The 22,191-nt window shown below is 40.8% G+C and overlaps 1 protein-coding gene across 4 annotated transcripts in view; it reads left to right on the forward strand.

Moving 5' to 3' along the window:
* Positions 1 to 22,191, forward strand: part of SNTG2 (syntrophin gamma 2) — a 479,465-nt gene that overhangs the window by 342,544 nt on the left and 114,730 nt on the right. For all 4 annotated transcript variants that reach the window (XM_039528153.1, XM_039528152.1, XM_039528151.1 and 1 more), the window contains exon 9: positions 13,393 to 13,520. In XM_039528153.1, the coding sequence (XP_039384087.1) occupies positions 13,393 to 13,520 (128 nt within the window). The remainder of the gene's footprint in view (positions 1 to 13,392; positions 13,521 to 22,191) is intronic.

Raw genomic sequence — 22,191 nt, forward strand, 5'->3', positions numbered from 1 at the left:
ATATATATATTTTTACCATAGCAGAATAAGTGACTCCCAAATAATTAAACTTCAAAATGAGGAAAAAAAAACAGTATGAAGTCAGGTCAAAATGGCCTCATAATTTGAATTTGGTAAAACTAAGCTTTAACTAAACCTAAGAACAAATAAAATGTTTCCATTTTTTTTAATTCCTTTACAAGCAGGTTAAAAATAAAATTCCTGTAGTGCTTGCCAAACACACATCGGCATTGTGATACTACAGAAAAACTGGAAAGTGAAATTAAATACAAATATAAAACACACTAATCTATTATTAGGCCATCTGAGAGAAATGCAAAATGTAAACTAACAGCATAAACAGTGAAAAGTAAATAAGATTTTTAAGTCTTTCATCTTAAATTATCTAAAGTGGGCTTTTTAATCTATAATTTGTAACTTGTCCCTTCATAAATAATTTTCATCGTGTAAAATTATTCAGTTCCATATAAGCCCCCAACTAAAACCTCTCAAGCACATCAAAGATTTACAACCTATCCTGAAAGACGATCCCTCACTCTCACGGATCTTGGAAGACAGACCAGTCCTCGCTTACAGACAGCCCCCTAACCTGAAGCATATACTCACCAGCAACCACACACCAAAAACACTAACCCAGGAACCTATCCTTGCAACAAAGCCTAATGCCAACTCTGTCCACATATCTATTCAAGTGACACCATCACTGGACCTAATCACATCAGCCATGCCATCAGGAGCTCAGTCACCTGCACATCTACCAATGTGATATATGCCATCATGTGCCTGCAATGCCCCTCTGCCATATACCTTGGCCAAATCGGACAGTCTCTACACAAAAGAATAAATCTGACGTCAGGAATCATAACGCTCAAAAACCAGTAGGAGAACACTTCAACCTCTCTGGCCACTCAGTAACAGACCTGAATAGAGACTGGGAATGGCTGAGTCATTACACTGCTTGAATCTATTTCCTTATGATAACTATCCTTACACCTCTTGTCAACTGTCTGTAATTGACCATCTTGATTATCACTAGAAAAGTTTTTTTTCCCTGCTGATAAGTCCATCTTAATTAATTAGCCTCTTAGAGCTGGTATGGCATTTTCTCTGTATGTATATATATACTCTTCTTATATGTTCCATTCTATGCATCTGGTGAAGTGGGCTGTAGCCCATGAAAGCATATGCTCAAATAAATTTGTTAGTCTCTAAGGTGCCACAAGTACTCCTGTTCTTTTTTCATAAATAAGGAGGGACATAAGAACAGGCTTAAGTGCTTCTTTTTAAATCAAGGTCTTAAGGAATGCATCAGAAGAATTAACTCAGATTGACTTCCATGAGAGTGGTGGCTAATTAAATATGGTAGATTTGGATTCCAAATTCCAAACAAATTAAAAAACAACCAAACAACAACAACAACAATGAAAGAAAATGCTTTCTGAGTCTCTAATGAACACTTATAATTTGCATAGTATCTTTTAAAAATGAAATGCTGCATCCCCAGTCCCAGCTGCTCCCTTTGCTCAGCACAAGAACCATCCAGAAAATGGAAATTCCTTCCCACCCAAAAAAAAATTTTTTTTTTTTTTAAATTGTTCACCCCAAATAGGAATGAAATGTCAGAAACACAATATTTTTCATGAGCAGGCTTTCCACAAAAAAAAAAATCCATTTCAGGAGAACCTACATGGAATTATTTTGCTTCCCAGCTGCTCCTGAATGAAACTGACTTGAGAAGTTGTGAAGTTGTCAAGTGAGGGATGCTGAGAGCCAGACAGGCAGAGAATCAGCATCAGCATCCCCCTTGGAAAGCTTTGGTCAGTTTTACTAGAGCTTTCCTGTCCAGGTGCTGATGAGAAAGCAAACCCACCTGCTCAGCTTCTCCCCGATCTCCGGAGCCAGAGTAGAAAGCCCAGGTATTCAGGTCCTAAAGCTGGAGGGTAAGCTGGAAGGCTGAGTGCCCAGGATCTCTGCTGCTCCAGCCCCAAGATTGGAGGCAGATTCAGGTAGCTCAGCCTCAGCAGCCTTCCAGAAAAGCTTTTATCAATTTATTGAAGGAAAACTTTTTTTGGCAAGGCTGAAATTTTCTGACAATATATTCAATGGGCTCTACTGGAAATACTCTACCTCCCTTCACAATTACTTACACCCGTCAGTGGGCCAATTTTTCTAAAGGACTTCAACCTGGTTTATAAATTCATTAAATTACAAAAAGATTTAGACACTGTTTTGAATATCTGGCCCATAATTTCCAAAAAATAGAACTTTTAAAGATAAGTTAGTGGGGGTTACATCCTGCTCATATTAAGTCAATGTCAAAAATCCCATTGACTTTACTGGGGACAGATTGAAACCAGAATGTTCAAAGACATTGCACCCTGTCCTCCTACAACAAATCTCTCTAGCTTTATTGGGCATTGAAATAATTTAATTTAGAAGATTCAAAGTGAAGGAAATGATTCTATCTTTGTAGATTTCTCTCTTCTCAGCTAGTTTATTTAACAAGAAAACCTTTATGAATCAAACCAAATAGGCCGTGAAAGTTACTGTGCATTTAAGATAACAAAAAGTCACTGTGTACTTAACATACCAGAGATCCATTTTAATGTGTCATCCACACTCTTAGAATTAGCAGAATCTGGACTCCCTACTGTTCTCACATCCTTGACATGCAGACTGTTTTCAAAAGATTTTATATTACCATTTTGCCCTTTATTTTATTTAAGGATCTTTCTGACTATGTTCTTATGACCTTCTGAAGTTAGTTGGAGCCATGTAGTTTTACCATTCATGTCAGATAGCTCCAAACTCAAATATTTTATTGATCACAAGAAACAGTATCTTGAAGAGAGTCAAAGATGTCTTGTAAGCGCTTCAGTGCTAGTTGTGATCAGCATTGAAAGTTTATAGTAATTGAGACATTTAGAGAATTCCAGGAAAGAAGGACCTGAGGCTGTACAATGACCTGTTTGGGGGAAGTCAGCTTAGATGCAGAAGTTAGCTGGGTTTCTCTGGCTTTTCAGCTGTTTCCAAAGAATAACAACTCATGAAATAATTCCAGTCAGATAATAAATGTAATATAACATTTAACCCATAAAATACAAGGTAACTTTGCACTAAACAGAACAATGTGGGATGAATTTATTACATTTATTTTTTTTAAATGTTGACACCTGGATTCTGGCACTGGAAAGGTGGCAGAAGGCTTGGAAATGTCCTATTGAGGAGGTAAGAAGAAGACAATGAACCATGTTCTTGGTTTTCTTTAGTATTAGTCTTTCCTCTTTCTTCCATTTTCTCTGCTTTGGTTTCTCTATATTTTCTCCTGGAAGTTGAGCTCTAGGGTATGGCACTGACAGATTGGAGTGTCTCATGTAAGAATGTTTTCTTGAAACGCTGATGCTAACAACAAATGCTGCTGGAAATTAAATAGAATAGCTATTTATTGAAATGTAACAAGTTATGAAATAAAGAAAGGATTAAATTTTGTCCTCATTACTCAGCATAATTAATAGGCTGCATGTTGGGAAGAGCTGTAGTGCTGTGGGGAAAGGAGAGAACTAATCCCCTCCCCCTCCTTGCACCCACTTTAAGCCACTATTCATGACTAAGGCTACATTTTAGTCACAGGTATTTTTAGTAAAAGTCATGGACAGGTCCCAGGTCTTAAACAAAAATTCACAGGCCCCTGACCTGTCCATGACTTCTACTAAAAATACTCACCTTGACTAAAACTTGGGCAGAGGCGTCTGCTGGTTCTCTGGGGTTGGTGGTGGTCTGGAGACACAATGGGTGCTGGGTGAGGTGGCCTGGGACCCCTGCAGGTGCTGGGGTGGGGCAGCTGGTAGGGGCTTCCTAGGTGGCGGAGGGGCCAGCTCAGGTGTTCTGCTGCTCCCGCCACAAGCACCAGCTGCCGCACATCCCCCCAGCCTCTCTGCCACTTAGGAACTGCAGGGGACCGAGCCAGGGAGCCTCCCACCCTGAGGTAAGCGCTCCCCGCACCTCCACCCCCCTGCCCCTAGCCCTGATCCCCCTCCCACACATCCAAACTGCTGCTGCTGGCCTTTGCAGAAGTAACAGAGGTCACGGAAAGTCACGGAATCAGCGACTTCCATGACAGACTTGCAGCCTTACTCATGCCTGTCAAATATCAGAGGGGTAGCCATTTTAGTCTGGATCTGTAAAAGCAGCAAAGAGTCCTGTGGCACCTTATAGACTAACAGACGTATTGGAGCATGAGCTTTCATGGGTGAATACCCACTTCGTCAGATGCACGTAGTGGAAATTTCCAGAGGCAGGTATGCAAGAAAATATGCAAGCAAGAATCAGGCTAGAGATAATCAGGATTAAACAAAGACTGTGAATGGCTAGCCAACTACAAAAGCAGTTTCTCCTCCCTTAGTGTTCACACCTCCTCAACTGCTAGATGAGGGCCTCATCCTCCCTGATTGAACTATCCTTGTTATCTGTAGCCTGATTCTTGCTTGCATATTTATACCTGCCTCTGGAAATTTCCACTACATGCATCCGATGAAGTGGGTATTCACCATGAAAGCTCATGCTTCAATACGTCTGTTAGTCTATAAGGTGCCACAGGACTCTTTGCTGCTTTTACTCATGACTGTTGCTGAAGTTCTGGACTGCAGTAGGTGTTTCAGCTGGTGGACTCCACCACCATGGGAGAGAAATGATTGATGGATCCTTCAGTAATGGATCCACTGATGCTGCCCCTCCTCCAGTTGCCTCACTATGAAAAATCCGATCTGCAAGGTACAGGGAACTCTTGTGGAGTTGTGATCTTAGGCATGCATGTATTGTGGATCCCTAATGCAATCTTCCCACATCATTTCCCCCACCTCTCAACCTTGCATTGTAAAACCAAATTGGCTCTGCTACATCCATGGCCCACTAGGCTGTGGAGATCTACCCTATGTCTTTATATATAATGAAATAATAGGCCTCATTGTGGAACCCTTTACTCCTTTTGGTGAGCTCTTACTAATGCAGGAAGCCTCATTAAGGTTATTGGAACTAGTTATGCTAGTAAGTGCTCACCGACATAGGCGCTACATTCAGACCCATTGTAGGAATGCATACTTTATGTAGAGAGCATGTGTGTATTGATACATAATGTAGCATGTGTAGTAACCAATAAAACTCTGTTGTAACAAATGTACACACTAATTATCTTCACTTGTTTGCTGATCCCCTTTCTCTCTGCCTGTTTGTTTTGCCTTTCTCAATACATACAATCTTTGGACCACGGACCGTTCTGTGTTTGTACTGTACCTAGCACAACACTTGCTAGAAACAACTAATAATCAACCAAATTTCAAGCTGATTATATACGGTAATATACATGCTATTAAAAGAAGTAAATTTAAGAATTTTAGATATCATTAGGAAATGCAAAATGATTTCATTTTTCTATATTTTCACATTCTTATGGAGAAAGTCTTTCAGTGTTAACATATTTTAACTACTAAAGGACCCAATCCTCAATTCTGCCTTCCTTATACTCCCAAAATACCCATGGAAGTCAAACATGGCCATCTTGACCACATGCTCAGGGTTTAGCTGATCACCATATTTGGGGTCGGGAAGGAATTTTCCTCCAGGGAAGATTGGCAGAGGCCCTGGAGGTTTTTCGCCTTCCTCTGCAGCATGGGGCACGGGTCAGTTGCTGGAGAATTCTCTGCACCTTAAGGTCTTTAAACCACAATTTGAGGATTTCAATAACTCAGAGAGATTAGGTAGGGTTTTACACAGGAGTGGGGGTTTAGATTCTTCTGTGCGTGCGTTGTGCAGGAGGAGAGACTGACCATAATGGTCCCCTTCTTTCACCTTATGAATGAATATGTGAATCAGAGTTTTAGAGTAGCAAAGAGTGCAGGATCACACCTTAATTGTTTTTTTTTTTTTTATTTAATTTTAATAAAAATATATAAAAAAAAAAAAAAATAAAAGGAAAAAAATCTAGGAAAAAATTTCATCAGTGTAGCTATGTGAATGTGACTCTTCAAAAATTAGATCATAACATGTCGTTACAATTTTGGCTTAGTTAGCCTATACTTTCAAGATTCCGTTTGATAAAAATAAATATTTGAGATATTAGCCTTGAACACTGTGCTATCGCTGTCAAGGGGCAGCCCTAATTCTGTAAATTACATGACTGGAGAAAATTCAAAATGTTATTTATCTCCCTAGACATGATATTAAAAAAAAAAAGTTGCCCAAGCTCTGCAGATCACTTGTCACAAGAACATGAAAAGTTGTGAGCTTCCACCAATCTCAGGTTTTGTTTCTCCCCAGGTTCACTGTGAAAGCATCACCGTGGAAGCATGTCTGATTAGTTCTGCTACTTATCAGAGAACTTGCTGCTCGACCCCCAATGAGCTATTGTAGAATATGTTTCAAAATTTTACAGAAGCTGTTTCCTAAATTCTCCTCAGCAGTTGAAGTCTGTCCTGAATGGGAGTCACTAGATGGCCTTACAAGTAGATGCTTGTTCAGTGTTCTGTCTGAAATAAGATTCCTGAATTCAGTCCAATTCCTAATGGACAGATATTAGAAATAAATTGGCATTAAATTGACAGTCTCGTCAGAAAGAGAAAGACTAAGATGTGAAATGATTATGGAGTATAAATTATGATCTTATCCCAAAGATGGTCTCTAGAGAGCCAAATTTTTTGAAGCTCTTGGAGAGGTAGTATGGAAAGGCTTACAATAATGCAAATGATTTTCAGGGTTGTCAAATCAGCATCTTTAATAAGCTGTAAATTCTCAACTATAATAACAAAACATAGAATTTTCAAAAGCAATCAGTATTGACTTAACTGCTCCTGCTGAAGTCGAAGGGCTGTTTACCATCACTACAATGGGAACAGGGATAAACCAGTGCTGAGCACTTTAGAAAATCCCAAACTTATAAAAGTAGCTATATAAAATACTTATAGAAATTATTCTGTATTACATGCATTTTTTTCTCATTTAGAAAAAATGCTAATAATCAGAAGCTGGTTATAATAAAATTTGAATATCTGGAAGCTTTTGAAAGTCTCTCCAGTCCAGTCACCCACATCACTTCTGCTTTCACATGCAATTTCCAAAATTCTCCAAATAAAATTGGAGATGAGCCTAGACCAAAACCCTGGTCTGATTAAGAATATAAGAATGACCATACTTCACCTCTCTCCATTTATTCCTACCCTTTGTTTCCTATCTTTAACCAGTTACCGGTTATGATATGACAGTTATTTCTAATCAGATACCAAACCTTTTGCTCCTTTCTCCCTACTTCCCGAGGGTGTATGGAAAGGCATGGACCCCTGCAGAGCAGGCAGCCATGTGGGTGTAGTAGTTTGTGCACTCCCCCTACATGCCAGAGAGCTATGCTATGCAGAGAATATGCTATGGCTATATGCAATTTGCACAGTCTAGTGGTAAGTAAATATCTTATTCTAAGTTTTCCAAATTGTGTAAATAGCCCAGTGAAGCCATCATAGGCCTTCTAAACACCATGGCATTCTCCATTCCTTTTCTTTAGTTTAACAAGGTAAAATATGCGTCAAGGACTACAGTATGTATTAGGGGATCTTAATATATCTGCACAATTTTCTTAGGAAATAGAATATACTTTCTGAAAAATATAGAGGGATGCTTTCTATCCTCCACTACAGTGTGTGTTGGGTAATAAAATGTGGCCTGTTAGTAAGTAAACCCATGGAATGGGGACTACTGTGGCTCCTTTCCATTCTCTTTCTAGTTCTGTATGCTACAGAGTCTCCACACACACAGTCCAGTCCAGGAAGCTGCTGTTGTCTCTCATGTGCTCCCCACACAGTCAGTGTTTGTAGTTCTTGCTACATGGCAGCCATTCCTGCCTGAGCAGAATGATGTGTGGAGGATGGAGGTGCAGCCACTGGTCACAATTACACAACAGCATGGGCCCAGAAGTAACCAGATTTATTATGGGGCAGAGAGAAGCTAAGGCAGCTAAAAGTGTAAAAAACGTGTGACACCTTTGGTCATGTGCATGGTTACAAATGATCATATACCTCAGTCACATGGCAGGAGTCTGTATCCACTGACTCCAGTGGTTACTGTTGCATCTTCTTCTTCCAGCCCCCACATTTAAAATAATTAAATGCAAATAAATCAGTAATAGCCATCAGAAAGCTACTACAGCCAGTTAACAAAAAGAATCGTTTGTTCCACTGGTGAGGTGGAACCAACAACCGTAGACTCTGTTTACTGCTCTTGGTGTTTTTCATTGTCAATGAGTTGACATCTGTTCTTTCTGTCATCCTGGATGTCCTCATTAAAGAGAGAGAGAATATTCTCTTTGGTTTTGTTTAGATGTCATCAGTTCTTTTTGGGGTTGTAGAATCTTTGTGTAGATGGTCCAACCGTTATTTGGGCAAATCTGCCTTTCACTTTCAGTTTAGAATTTAACAGTCTCTCCCATTTGCAATTAGAGTAACTGTTTAACATTTTGTTGTACTATTTCTTCCATTTTAGTTTCTTAACTTAAAGGTTAATTGTCCTTGACTCAAGTAAAGATCCTGTTACAAAGATATTTTTTTCCTTCTGTTTGAATTGGTGAACCTAATGAAGCATTGTGAGGTGGCTAGTCTAACAATGAAAAATGTAGATCCTTTGACTCTACCATGGTTTTGCTTAAATCAAGTTCTCTGCTCTATCAACTGACATCTCTGGTGCATAACAAGGTCTTGATGAGGAATGCCTGACATATTAAAGAAAATTGCCTGAGTGAGCCACTTGTGAGTTGTGAGTTCTGTTAATAATTCAGCTGGACTCTCATGGTGAGCAAATTAATTTACACAACACTGATGTGTAAATCCAAGTATTAGTCCATAAAGAACTTACTGTAAGCATTGCGGTTTAATTCAAATAGCTCTGTTCCAATCTTGTACCAAGGTGACTGGGAATTTTATGTGGTTTCAATGTTTCTTTTCCATTCTGTTTCCTGTATTTATTTCACATTTTACACTAGGCAGCAGTCAGACTGAGCCACAACAGACTTTTTACTTTATTCTTACATTTCTCAATATCCGGATGGATACAGTTAATTATAGTTAGCATTTCCAATCTTGGACTGGGATATGTCACAATATCATTTATACAGAATTCCAGTGTACATAGCTATTTCATCCCAATGGTCCCAGTACGTTTTTATGCTTGCAGGATGCATAATTTTTGTATTGGATAGTCATCTAGAATTACTATCTAAAGCTATTAGTAGTAGTATTTTGTTTAATATGCATGCTGCAGTAGCACTTGTGCCAGAACCCCATTATGCTAGGTGCTGTACACAAAGAGTAAATGATGTTCCCTTCCCCAAAGAGTTTTACAATCTAAAAGCTGCTGTAGGTTGCAGTGTTGTCAACTCAAGCAATTTTATCATTAGTCTCATGGTAACTGGTGTTCTTCTTAAACCCTTGTCTCCTAAGGTGCCTGTTATTACATGAGAATACAACTTTGATTATTTTTTTTAAATAAGTGTTTAGCCCTGCTGATTGTAGAGAAAAGCTTGAAAAATGTGAAGACTAAAAGCTCAAAAAACAGACACAAATAAAAAGAACCCAGAGTGTATTACTTTTTAAAAGAGTCATGAACTTTAAGGTGTGTTTGTTTTTTGTTATTTAGTTTTTTGGGCATCTGACTAATGAATGCTTAGGGTTGGCAACGCTGAGGCTTTTGTTTCCTGTTTGATCTTAGTTTAGAAATGTATACTACTCGAGTCATATTTACATCAAAATCTTATTCTTGAAGCTCTTCTATAAATAACCTGGGATTTGGGAGATCTGGGTTCAGTTCCCTGCTCTGCCACAGATTTTCTTTATGACCTTCAGCAAGTGACTTAGCATCTTTGAAATAGCATCTCCTCTTTGAAATAGCATTGCTATCCCCCAGCAGGGTGTGGTGAGGATAAATCAAAATTGTGAAATATTTAATATTACAGTAATGGGGACTGTTTAAGTATCTTAGATAACTTTCACTGTTTTTAGGTGCTTTGTAAGAAGCCCCTTGCTGGTTCTGTATTTCACATTTATTAAGCGCTTTTTCAGTTTTCGTGATTGTTTTCTAAGTGGTGCTTCAAACAGTGGTTTCCAAAAGTTTCTAGTTCGTTTGTGCTTCAACTGATTGCTGTCCAGAAGCATATTCATGAAATCACTCACAACCAAAACCAATTGCCACCTTTTCTTTCTCAATCTGAGCTCAGTTTTTATTGTGTTTTAGTGAGTGCTACAGAAGTATATACCTCAGGGCCATCATTTTGCAGAAGAACAGTTCACAATTCATGTGATCTTGTATCAACTGAAATGTTGAGGCTTTTCTTAATTTCAAAGTGTTTCAGTACTTGTGCGTCTGTGACAACTTTTTTAATTCCGCAAAGAATTCTTTTTTAATCATTCCTGTTCCATTCTGTAGTATCTTCATGCAGTATTTCAAATGAAGGATTTCATTGTGATAAATTAGGGATTGGATATGTTAACATGCTCATGAGTCTCTGTAAAATCTCCTTTCTTAGGTTTGATTTGAGCTCCTTTGTCATTGAATGTGTGTCCTAAATTATTAATCTAATTCAGTTTTTAGCTGGCATTTGATAGTGTTTAATTTAAGGTTTCCTTTGAAATTCTGGGGTGCTGATCATTTTCACCCCAAATCAGTAGATCAACAATAAATTCCACTTTACCCAGATCCTCAAAAATCTGGAACATCTTTGATGCACATTACATGTTGCTGTTATAATGTTGAGGATCTTGCCTTTTGCAGGTATCCCAGGATCCATATATCCAATTCTTCAGGGAGAGAAAATGCCCAATGTAATGGTTTTGAACAAAATTCTAAAATTGAAACTCACAACGTTTACTAGTCCATATATGGATTTTTCCTGCCTTAGGTATAACATGTGATTCAGGATGTTCAAATCTATGGTTAAATTAGGGTGACCAGATAGCAAGTGTAAAAAATCGGGACACTTTTTTGTGGTGGGGTGGGGGAAAGGGAAAAATTGTCTATATAAGACAAAGCCTCTAATATTGGAATCTTTGGTCACCCTGAGCCCAGGACTCCCTAGCAATGCTCAGCTGACTCAAGTCCCATTAACCCTGCACTGAAACTGCGGTGCAGACTCACCCAAAGTGGCCACTGACTCTCCCGCCTGGCTTTATAACCACCCCCACCCCTGCTGTGGGCATAGGCGGCAGGTTATATATGTTTGCGGTGCTCGAGCACCAGGAATATTCAGGGCTGGGGGCCCTGCTCCAGCAATATTTGGACCTGGGTCTCTCCCCTGGCCCTGCCTGGATCGGGCCCCGGCCCCCGCGGGTCCGTCCCCCCCACCCCACTGCGTCCCTGCCTCACAGAAAGCAGCGCAGCGCCTCTCCCCTGCCTGCTTCTGCTGCCGGAGTAGAACGGCTCCCGGCAGAACTGCTGTCTGCTGCCCCCGGGTCCTAGTGCCTGCCACTCCTACTGAAAGGGCAGGCTGCCCTTACCCTGCCCTTCGGCCCTTGCCCTGAGCCTCTCCAACACCCCAAACCCCTCAGCCCCAGCCAGAGCCCTCATCCCCCTGCACCCTAATCCTCTGCCTCAGCCCTGAGCCCCCCCACATCATGAACCCCTCATCCTCAGCCCCACAGCCCTCACCCTTGCACTCCCTCCTATCCCCAAACTCCCTCCCAGAGCGTGCACCCCTCACCCCTTCCTATGCCCCCACCCCCAGCCCAGAGCCTGCACCCAAACTCTGTCCCAAAGCCTGCACCCCTCACCCCCGCTTGCACACCCACCCCCTGCCCCAGCCCAGAGCCTGCACCCAGCACCCAAACTCCATCCCAAAGCCTGCACCCCTCCTGCACCCTAATCCCCAGCCAAGGACCTGCACCCCAGACCTCCCCCAACAAACTCCTCCCAGAGCCTTTGGCAGGTGGGGGCGGAGTTGGGGGGGGGCAGGTTCTGGGCACCACCAAAATTTCTACAAACTTGCCACCCCTGGCTGTGGGTGATAGTTGCGGGGGCACATGGGAAACTGCACCACATTGAGGCACCACCTGCCCCTGCTCTCTGCCAGGCCCCCTTGGTGCCCTCCCTGCCTCCAGCCACTGCAGGCTGCAAGCCCCAGCCAAATGCCCTTGTTGGGTCATGGCTGCTGGCAGGCAGCGGCCCAGGTGGGCTGGCTGTGTGGGGGCAGCATGGCGAGGACTGGGTTGCTAAATACCCCGCTGGCGTGCGCAGTGCCCAGCACTGAACGGAACCCGCATGCCGCAGAGAGTTGTCTGCATGGTGAATGGGGAGCAGAGCTACGCAGTCTGCGGGGTGGGGCAGTGCCAGGGCCTCCTCTAGCCACCCTGAGCCAGGCGGTGGCAGCAGCTCCCCCAGTGGCACCCCCAGTGGTGCTGCACTGCCGCTCTGGGGCAAGCTTCTCCCCCAGCTCGCTGCGCTTCCCGGGTTGCCAGAAGGGTGTCGAGGTGGGGAGTACCAGTGGTGCTTACCTGGGGCGGCTCCCAGGAAGCATTTGGCATGTCCCTCTGACTCCTAGGGTCTGGTGGGGTGGGGTGGGGGAGCGGAGGGCTCTCTGCCCACTACCGATGCCTGCAAGCCCCACCCCCACAGCTCTGATTGGGCAGAGACCCCCTCTGCCTTTGTTCCTAGGGGCCGCCAGCAAGAAGCTGCCCCAGGAAGCACCGCCATGCCAGCCCCACACTTTGGCAGTGATGGTGAGCGGTCCCCAATATCGGGACAAAGGGCATCCCAACTGATGTGCAGTCAGGACGCGGGACAAATGTGTTAAAATTGGGACTGTCCTGATAATATCAGGATGTCTGGTCACCCTAGGCTAAATGAAGTCATGGGTAAATGTCACAATATATCAGTATATGCAGAATTTGTTGCATGATTGCAGTAGTCCTTACTTCAATATATTTTATGCACTGTTTTTTTCTTGACAATTGTGTATAGATATTTAAAGGAAAGCACAAATACATTCCAAATAATGTTCTATCCTGTAGTGATTTTATGTTGTAACCAGAAGGAATTTGGATGAAGAAGAAAAGGAGATTTATGAGTAAAACACTGACATTAAAATGAACGTATTTGTATCATCAATTAGAAGTGGGCTTTACATTTTAATTAAAACATAAATGGGTTTTACAACACACAAACAATAAAATCAAAACACAGGCATAGCACCAAGATATCTGTTTTGTTTTCACATAAATGCTTATTTTAATTTCTCTCCTAAACTCTGTTTCTTAACAATTATATTACTATATGTTACTAGTTTTTAAAAGAGCACACAGCCACAGATGCATTTCCATGCCTTCTGCACTGTATGATCTGTGCTTACTGATTCTCATTTATTCTCTACAGGCTCCATCATCGCCCTCTTCACCCATAGCTAATGAACCAAAATATGAGAAGCGCTGGCTAGACACCCTATCAGTTCCTCTGTCGATGGCTCGAATCTCAAGATACAAAGCTGGAACAGATAAATTAAGGTTTGTAATTTGAAAGGGAAAGAAGTGGGTTAACTAACTGCACCTATTTTTTGTTGTGAAGGTGTTGGCTGTGGAAGAATTCTTTGACTTGAGAGATGACATTTTTTAGTTCATATTATTATACAAAACCATGCTGTCTATTTTCTCTTGAGATTTATAACATTCATAGGAGGACTGTTGAAGACAAAGAAAAAGTTAAAAAGGGCAATAAAAGTAAGTAGGTAAGATAAGGTAAGTAAGTAAAATAGGGTTCCACCAGGTCTTTTTGACAGGTTTTCATACCCCTTTTTCACCTTACATCCTGTCCTCAGGTTCTGTATCTGGTCACATGCCCTTTTGGAGTGGTCAGCGATTTGGGGGAAAATAGAGGTTTTATTTATTTTTTTCATGGGGAATGTTAGGGATGATTGTGTGCATGTGATTTTACATGTGAAAAATAGGTTTTTAGATAATTCAGAAAATAAGGCAGGTTCTGAGAAGAGATAAAAAATAAGGGAGATTATTAAAGAAAGAAGAAAATAAATAGAAGCAAAAAAGATTTATTAAAAACAGAGAGGAAAAATAAAGTTTATTAAAGAAAAGAGAAAACAAATAAGGGCTAGTAGTAATACCCTTGATAGGGTCGATCACCATGTATTTTTGACAGGTTTCTGCACATCTTTTTTGCATTTGTCCCGCCCTCTGAGTCCTATCCAGTCATGTGCACTTTTAATAAGATCATAGAATCACAAGATTGGAAGGGACCTCCAGACATCTTCTAGTTTAGTTCCGTGAACTCCAGGCAGGACTAAGTGTTATTTAGACCATCCCTGCTAGGTGTTTGTCTAACCTGCTCTTAAAAATCTCTAAATACAGAGATTCCACAACCTCCCTAGGCATTTTATATTCAGTGTTTACTACCCTGACAGCTAGGAAGTTTTTCTTAATGACCAACCTAAACCTCCCTTGCTGTAATTTAAGCCCATTGCTTCTTGTACTAATCTCAGAGTTATCAAGAACAATTATTTGGCTCGTTTAAACAAAAAAACCACCACCACCAACAGATAACACATACATCTTTTTAAAAAACAGTATTTTTTAAAGTGTTGCCTAGAGGAAAAATTTTATAATGAAATCTTTGACTTTATACAAAACACACAGACACACACACGTTAACTTAAAAGGAAGAAACAGCTTATGTAAAACAGTACATAAGAATGCTGTTTCTCACCCACTTTTTAAATGCTGTCAACATTTTTTCCTAAAGGAAAAAAAACTGTTGTAAAGAAGGCTTTAGATGTATACAAAATATAAAAAAACAGTAGTGCAGGGGTTGGCAACCTTCAACATGCAGCCCATCAGGGTAATCCGAAGGCAGGTTTATTTACGTTGACTTTCTGCAGGCACGGCCCCCCGCAGCTCCCAGTGGCTGCGGTTTGGCCTGAGGAGGAGATACATTTCAAATCTGTCTCTGAAGAGAAAAAAACAGTAAGAAATTTGTATTGAGAGAGATCTAGAACTCCATCCCCAATAAGCCATATGCAGGAGAATTAACTTCTGTCTCTATTTCTGCCTCAGACTAGCCTCCTATGTGATGCTAAATGAGTCATTTTAGCTAAAATTTTGACAGGTGGTCACTGAGTGTGGGTTCCTCATTTCCTGTGCACCTGACTGGAGGCATCTGGGGCTTGACACTCTAACTGCAGGTGAAGTCAATGGGAAATGTCAATGCTCAGTACCATTCTCAGTCAGGCAGAATAGTCTGGAGGAATGAGCACATGGATGGGAGTCAGGAGACTGAGCTCTAACCTTGGCTTTGCCACTGTTTCATTATGTGACCTTGAGCAAATCACTTAAGACATCTGGAGGGTGGGATAATAATAATTTATCTCCCAGGCAAGCTGTGAAAATACATTCATTAATGTTGGTTATATATGCAGTCACTGTGGGTTTCAAAGAAGAGACTATACAAGGAAATTAATAATTTTGTATTCAGGGTTTCGATGGCATGCAATACATAAGGGATCAGATCGGGCCACACATTGAATGATGAGGATAAAAAGAATTGTTAAATAGTTGCCTCCTTTCTTGAGCATCATCATCCCATGCACTGAATGAAGCATATGTCCTGATTGTACGTGATCATTTATTTAAAGCTATCTTAAAGCAAAAGGAGACAGAATTCAGGTTGCCTGGGAATTATTTAACTTTCAAGAGCTTGACTCTGCAATCTAAATTATGTTCTTTTAACACCATTGTAATTTTACATTGTACACATATTTTATCAGACATTTTATTAAAACATATACACATATATGTGTGAATATACACACACATGCCATGGTAATACAAGAAATTTTAACTAATTTGCTGCTTGTGGAGGAAAGGCAGTCCAAGGTTAACCTCCAGTAGAAAAATATTTTGAAAATACCTGCCAATTAGTGATTGCCAAAAGCCAAATATTATAATATGAAGAAATATTTTTATAAGCAAGGGAAAACTAAATAATTGTCTGGCATTTTCAGAATATTTCCCTATAGGAGGTTATAAGATCTTCAGTATTTAGTAGGTTGTTTAAAAGATTAGTCTTAATTTAATTGTGCCTGCTGGTCTGATGCTGTTTTGAAAAGCTTTTTTGACATTCTTTACATCTTCTCTCAAGGACGAGAGAAAAATTGCTTTGTACGGCACCAAACACGTTATCTGCACTGAACAAGTAAGAAATGAGTAAGAGACAATGTAAGAAGTCACATCTTAGTTTTCTGACAAATTTTTCAGATATTCTGTTTCTTGCTTGTGAATTTGCTTTTTTATACAAACTGTCATAAACAGGGCAGAAGTCAATCCAGTTATTCTTGCTGTCTGGCAGTTATAGCAACTTGAAATGACCTTGCTGATCTTATTTGTTGGGTTTTTTTAACCATGATTGTTGCAAGCAAGCTGTATTTTCAGTTTTTTCTCTATCTTTCTGTAAATAATCTTTTCTTCAAGCATTTTGGACAGGTATCTGAACAAAACTGAGATTGTCTGTCATAGGGTTATAAACTATATGAAACTTTACTCAAGTTCATTTTTGCTGTTCCCTTTATAATGTCTTACAAAGAATTTCATGTCAGTGTGTTGTCATTATTGATTATAACACTGTGCTGACCTTTCTTGACTTCTGTTTGTATCAGACATGTTTTGCACTGGTACAGTTATCTACCATGAGAGATGCAGTGTTGCCTAGTGTTCCCTTGGTTTGTTAATCACTCTGGGACTTAGGTGGTAGACAGGTGTTTGGATACCTAGAATTAGGTGGCAGTGTGCATGCTCTGAGGCAGAATCATAGGGCCCCTAGGGAACTGTCTCCTTGAAAACTTAGAGGCCAAGTGAGTTTAGGTGCCTACAGGGCTTTGACAGGAGTTTTCTGCTTTGCAGTGATCCCAAAATTGTGACTTAGATGCCTAAAACAGGGACTTAGGCACCAATTTCTTTTGTGCATCCAGCCCTGTGGCTATACTGAATGTGTGCATAGTGCAATAGAGACATTGATCCCTGACTGGGACCCTGAGGTGCTACTGGAATAAACAAATGATAGTAATTTAAGAATAATGAATAACCTATGCCACTATTCTTCTTGAAGCAAGATCATCCATTTAGTCACAAATATCTTTGCAAATATGATTTTTCATTATCCAATCAACTCTAGTTCTAAAACACCTGTTGGGATATTTTCATTGTTAATCATCCTACACTTTCCTTTATCTATCCCATTACTTTTAGTAATACTCCCTTGGTGTTCCCAAATGACTTCTCTCAACATTTAACTCAATATGTTGATTTGCCGAGTTGGCTTTGAATATTTTAACATCTGGTCTAGTTTAATTTAAAAGAGATTCACTAGGAATGTGTTACATTTAGCGTACCGGATACTAAATTTCTGCATGAATGAGGACCAGTTAACAAAATAATATCAGTCAAATCAACATGTAGACTTTTTGGATTCATGTATCTGCCATATTCTGTTAGCATTTTTTCTCATCTTTAAGTTATCAGCTAAGTCACTTGGTGTTGATGTGGTCTCTTTGTTACTCTGTATCAATGTTATTGTTATATTATTATATGAAAACTACAGAATTTGTGAAAGATCGGGGGGGTCAGTAAATGGTACCACCCATATCACTGAGAAAACATCCCCAGTTGGTGCACAGTATTTCCCATCCCATGAATATCAGAGTGTTTTCAAATTATCACATTGGCAAAACAATTGGTTAATTTGGATTTGAAATATTAATGGTGTCTGAGAATTTTTCATGCCAATATTACTGTTTTTAACTGATCACAAGCAGTGTGGTGTTTTTATATTTAAAAGAGGGGGAAGAATTGTTTCACTTCTTGTTCTGCTTGCTGGCAATATACCAAATTCTAATGCACTGTACTGCTGCCTCAGACTTGTTAGGGTGTGCTGTTTGCTAGGATAAACATGATTGAGGAAATATGACATCAGTATCCCAGTGCAGCATGTCATCTGGGAAAACTGAAAAAAAATGCTTTTTGAATGCTGCAGATAAAGAAGCAGTACACTTTCAGGAAAATAAACAGGAACATTTTCAGACCATTTTCTTTAATGCCTAGTCCATCTTGCGGTGGAACTTAGCTAACTGGAATTTAGTTAAACATTCTGTTGGCAATAAAGAACCCTGGTGGTGTTAGCCTCACATTGTTTAATGGAGTTAAAGGGGAAATTATGTTCCTGTAGATATCATTCAAATGGTTCCTACTCCTGGGTCTTCCACTTGTAGCACAAGGCAGAAGGGAAATCCCCTAGCTTTCAAAGGCTGTTGATCCTTTGAGGCACTGGTAGGTTTCACATACAAAGCAACTTGCCAGTGCCGCTGTGTCATCTAATATGTTCCGCTTCACTTCACTTAATCTAATATGTTTATCGGGAACCGAAAGCAAAGTGCTCCCTAACCTCCAAAAATCAGTAGTTCAGCATTGAGCTCTCACTGTGTCCCATTGTGATGCAGTGACTGCCTCAGCTTCCCCTCACCACTGTGCCTTGATTTCCCTCTGAGTTGATAGGACATTTTATATTAGCCAGGGATCAATCTCTCTCTCTCTCTCTCTCTCTCTGTAGAAAGACCCCACAATAAGTGCAGCCTATTCTCTGGTCTCTTTCTTACTAGCTACCTTAGATATTCTGCTTCCTCTTCTCAGTAAATCTTATTTTGTAGCCTGCAGTCACATGATCCCTCAGAATAATGAGTCCCATGATGTCTTGCTGCTTGAATAGGATTGTGAGAAGCCATATACTTTCCTTATGGGACTCAGAACACCCTGTTAAACTGTGCTAGAAATATTTACTTATTTTAATATATGGATACTTGAAAGGCACATATCTCATCCTCTAGGCACTTCTCACAAAATTGTACATAGCACAATTCTTACAAAACCAACTAATTCTGTAGCTTATCCTGTCCACACACAAACTGAAGAATTGATTTAAAAATTCACCATTCTGTACTCTCCTTAAAGGCTACAGAAAATCATTTGCAGATCAACAAGTTCAGACCTAGCTGGTCTCTGGTGTACGTGGGTGCCAAGTTCTTCCACACTTTACCGTTTAATAAACAATAGCTTGAATAAGATCCAGAAATCAACAGGCAGCCAATTCAAATCACACAACACCATTCACTGTGAGTTGGGATGTCATGACCAGAAAATCAATAATTGAGAACAAATGTTTCATTTCCCAACTCTAAGGGATGGAAGGATGGAAGGAGGATGGAAAACAGCCAAAAACCCTTGAGTACCAAGGGAGATCCCACCTGCCTTGAGAAGAAGTAATACTGCTAAAAGCAGGAACTCAGCCAATGCAGTATCTTCAGAGAAAACAGTAACACTGTGTAGGATACATTTCAATATATGGCTGCCAATACCTTGCAGTGGCTGGGAGAGGGACAAAATCACATTTCTCATTTTTCATTTCAATTATTCTCAGATAGTGCTTACTGTGAACACATTTTGGAACCCTAACCTCTGCAGCTAATTTAAATTTGTTAGGATGATGTACAGTAATGAAGAGAATCTTTTTAACTTTCCTAGCTGCACTAGACTCTGCAGTGCTGATAGAAGCAAAATAGACTGAAAAGTGACTTTTTTTCATTAAAACAAGTCAATCTGAGTCAGCATAAACATAGAGAAGAGGTTTGATGAATAAGATGCCACCATTTTATACTGTGACTTTCTCCCCCTCTGGCAGGGTCAGAGGTGTGTGGAGAAACTGGGTCTCCCGCATCCCAGGGATTGCTCTACCCACTGGGCTAAAAGTTATATGGTGGGCACCACAATCTCCTCCTCCTGGCTTCTTGGAAAAAATGGCATAGGCACCTAACTCCAGGAGAGGGTTCACAGCTGAGAATAACAAGCTGAGATAGGTATCTCTTGCAACGCAGACTTAGGCATCTATCTCCATGAGAGAGGTGGGGCTTAGGACACATCCCCCTTGTTAGCATCTCCCATTGGCAAGCTTCACGGCTTGCCACCTAGTGTGCTGGCTTATATGAATCACAACCCTATTTCTCCCCCTTTTTTTTAGTTCGGGAGCCTTTGCTCCTAACTCAGGCTTTGTGAATCTCAGTGATTTACTGGGCATGTAAAAGTTAGGTGCTATGATTCTCAGTGTCACAACACCTAACTTCTTTTATGCATCTAGTCCCTACCTAGAAGATCTTGTAATCTTAGGATAATGATAACATGCAGCAGGTGGATGAAACAAACAAACAGATAGGAGTCAGGGAGAGAAAGAGGTAGGAATAATAAAGCAGTTTTGTATATACTAGCTGTGTGCATAATCTATCTTGTCACCTGCCTAGCTGTTATCGACTAGCAGTGTTCTGTATTCCTCTCAGCAGAAATGATTATTTAGAGGGGATGTGGGACAGGATAAGGTTGTGGCTTTACACATTTCTTTTCTGGGAGTCTGCATTGTGCACATGAGAATGATTGCCAGATATTGATGAAAATGTCTGAATCCTAAAAGTCTGAGGAATTTTATCCTGAATGATTCATTTGACATGTTTCAAAAGCGCAATATTCTCTATTGACAATTCTCTTGTTTCAAAAGTTTCAGTCATCTAGTCAGTGAGTAGAGCCATAACCGTGAGCCATGCATGACTATTCACCGAAACAAAAAGCATCGTCCAGTGGTTAGGACAATAGCCTGGGACTTGGGAGACCCAAGTGCTGCTCCCTGCTCCACTACAGGCTGCTGTACAAGACACTTGGGCCAAGATTCTGACAGGTAGTTCAGCTCTTAGCTTTCACTGAGATCAGTAGGAGTTAGCACCTAAATACCTTTGAGGATCTGAGCCTTAGTGTCTCTCTGTTTCAGGTCCCCATCTGTAAAATGGAGATGGTAAGAATACATTTCTATGTCACCTGGATGTTAGGAAGATAAATACCGCAACAAAGTTACTGTGCTGCCTGGCACCATGAGTCAGAGTTTCTTGACACATCCACAGAGTATCTCCAATGTGAGGCTACACCACAGTCTCGAGGTATCTCTGAAACAAATTACTATGGGTGGAGAACAAAGCTGCACCAGCAGCAGGAGAGGAGCTTCAGCTGTACCCTCTTCTATGCACTCTTCCAGTAACAAAAAGCTTTTGTTAAATGTAATTATTCCAGGGACTTTGCATGCCTATGCTAACCCTCCAATAAAGAGATTGTGAGGTCATAGTACATAAAATCTGCCCGATGAAGTGGGCTGTAGCCCACGAAAGCTTATGCTCAAATAAATTTGTTAGTCTCTAAGGTGCCACAAGTACTCCTTGTTCTTTTTTCAGATACCACAGTTACATATAAATGACATAGCTAAAATCACACATCATGAATAACAACTAATGAATAGTTGAAATGAACAGCCCAGAGGCTGAATATTGCTTGTACATGCTATTCAGTGAATGTAACAATGAATATGTTGTAAACAAGGTTCACTTACAAACCAAGGAAAGGATTAAATTTGCAGCTAAAATATTTTCAACAAATGATTCAACCAGCTCATATCGGGAGCTACACATTCCTACCACCATCATCATTTGGGAGTGTACCAAGGACAACATTGTTTTGGCAGGATCATCCTTAAGAGGCCCTGGTCCTCATCAGGGCTGTCCTTAGGCATAGACAGCATATGCAGCTGCATAGGGCACCTGAATATTTGAGGCACCACTGGGTCTTAGTATCCACCCTCCCAGCTTTTCTATCCCTGTTCTGACCCTTCCTGCAGGCTCCCACAGCTAGCTGCTGCAACCTAGTGACTCTTACTCCAGCGGGGATCCAGTAACTTAAAAGTGAAAAAGCCTTCCAGCCTTCCAGACCTATTAGCACAACATAGAAACTGTTAAAGAGCCATTCAAGTGTTGTTGAAGCCATTTAACAGGCATTTGCCAAACCCCAGGTATATACTGTCAGTTTCAAACAGGAAGGGGATTTTTAAAATTCCCGGGGCATTTAAAGGGCGGGTCACCTGAGGCCAGGGCAGTAGAGTGCGAACTGATGAGCAGAGTGGCTGAAAAGGTATTCTGGGATATCTCCTAATACCCTGGAGGCCAATAACAGCGCTAGTGTGTGGCCACACTTGACGAGCAGCGCTGCATCACCAGCGCTGCACTCGTTATACCCCAAGCACACCAGGTGTACAGCCAGC

This window comes from Mauremys reevesii, linkage group 3 (genome assembly GCF_016161935.1).
Source record: "Mauremys reevesii isolate NIE-2019 linkage group 3, ASM1616193v1, whole genome shotgun sequence".
Lineage (NCBI taxonomy): Eukaryota > Metazoa > Chordata > Testudines > Geoemydidae > Mauremys > Mauremys reevesii.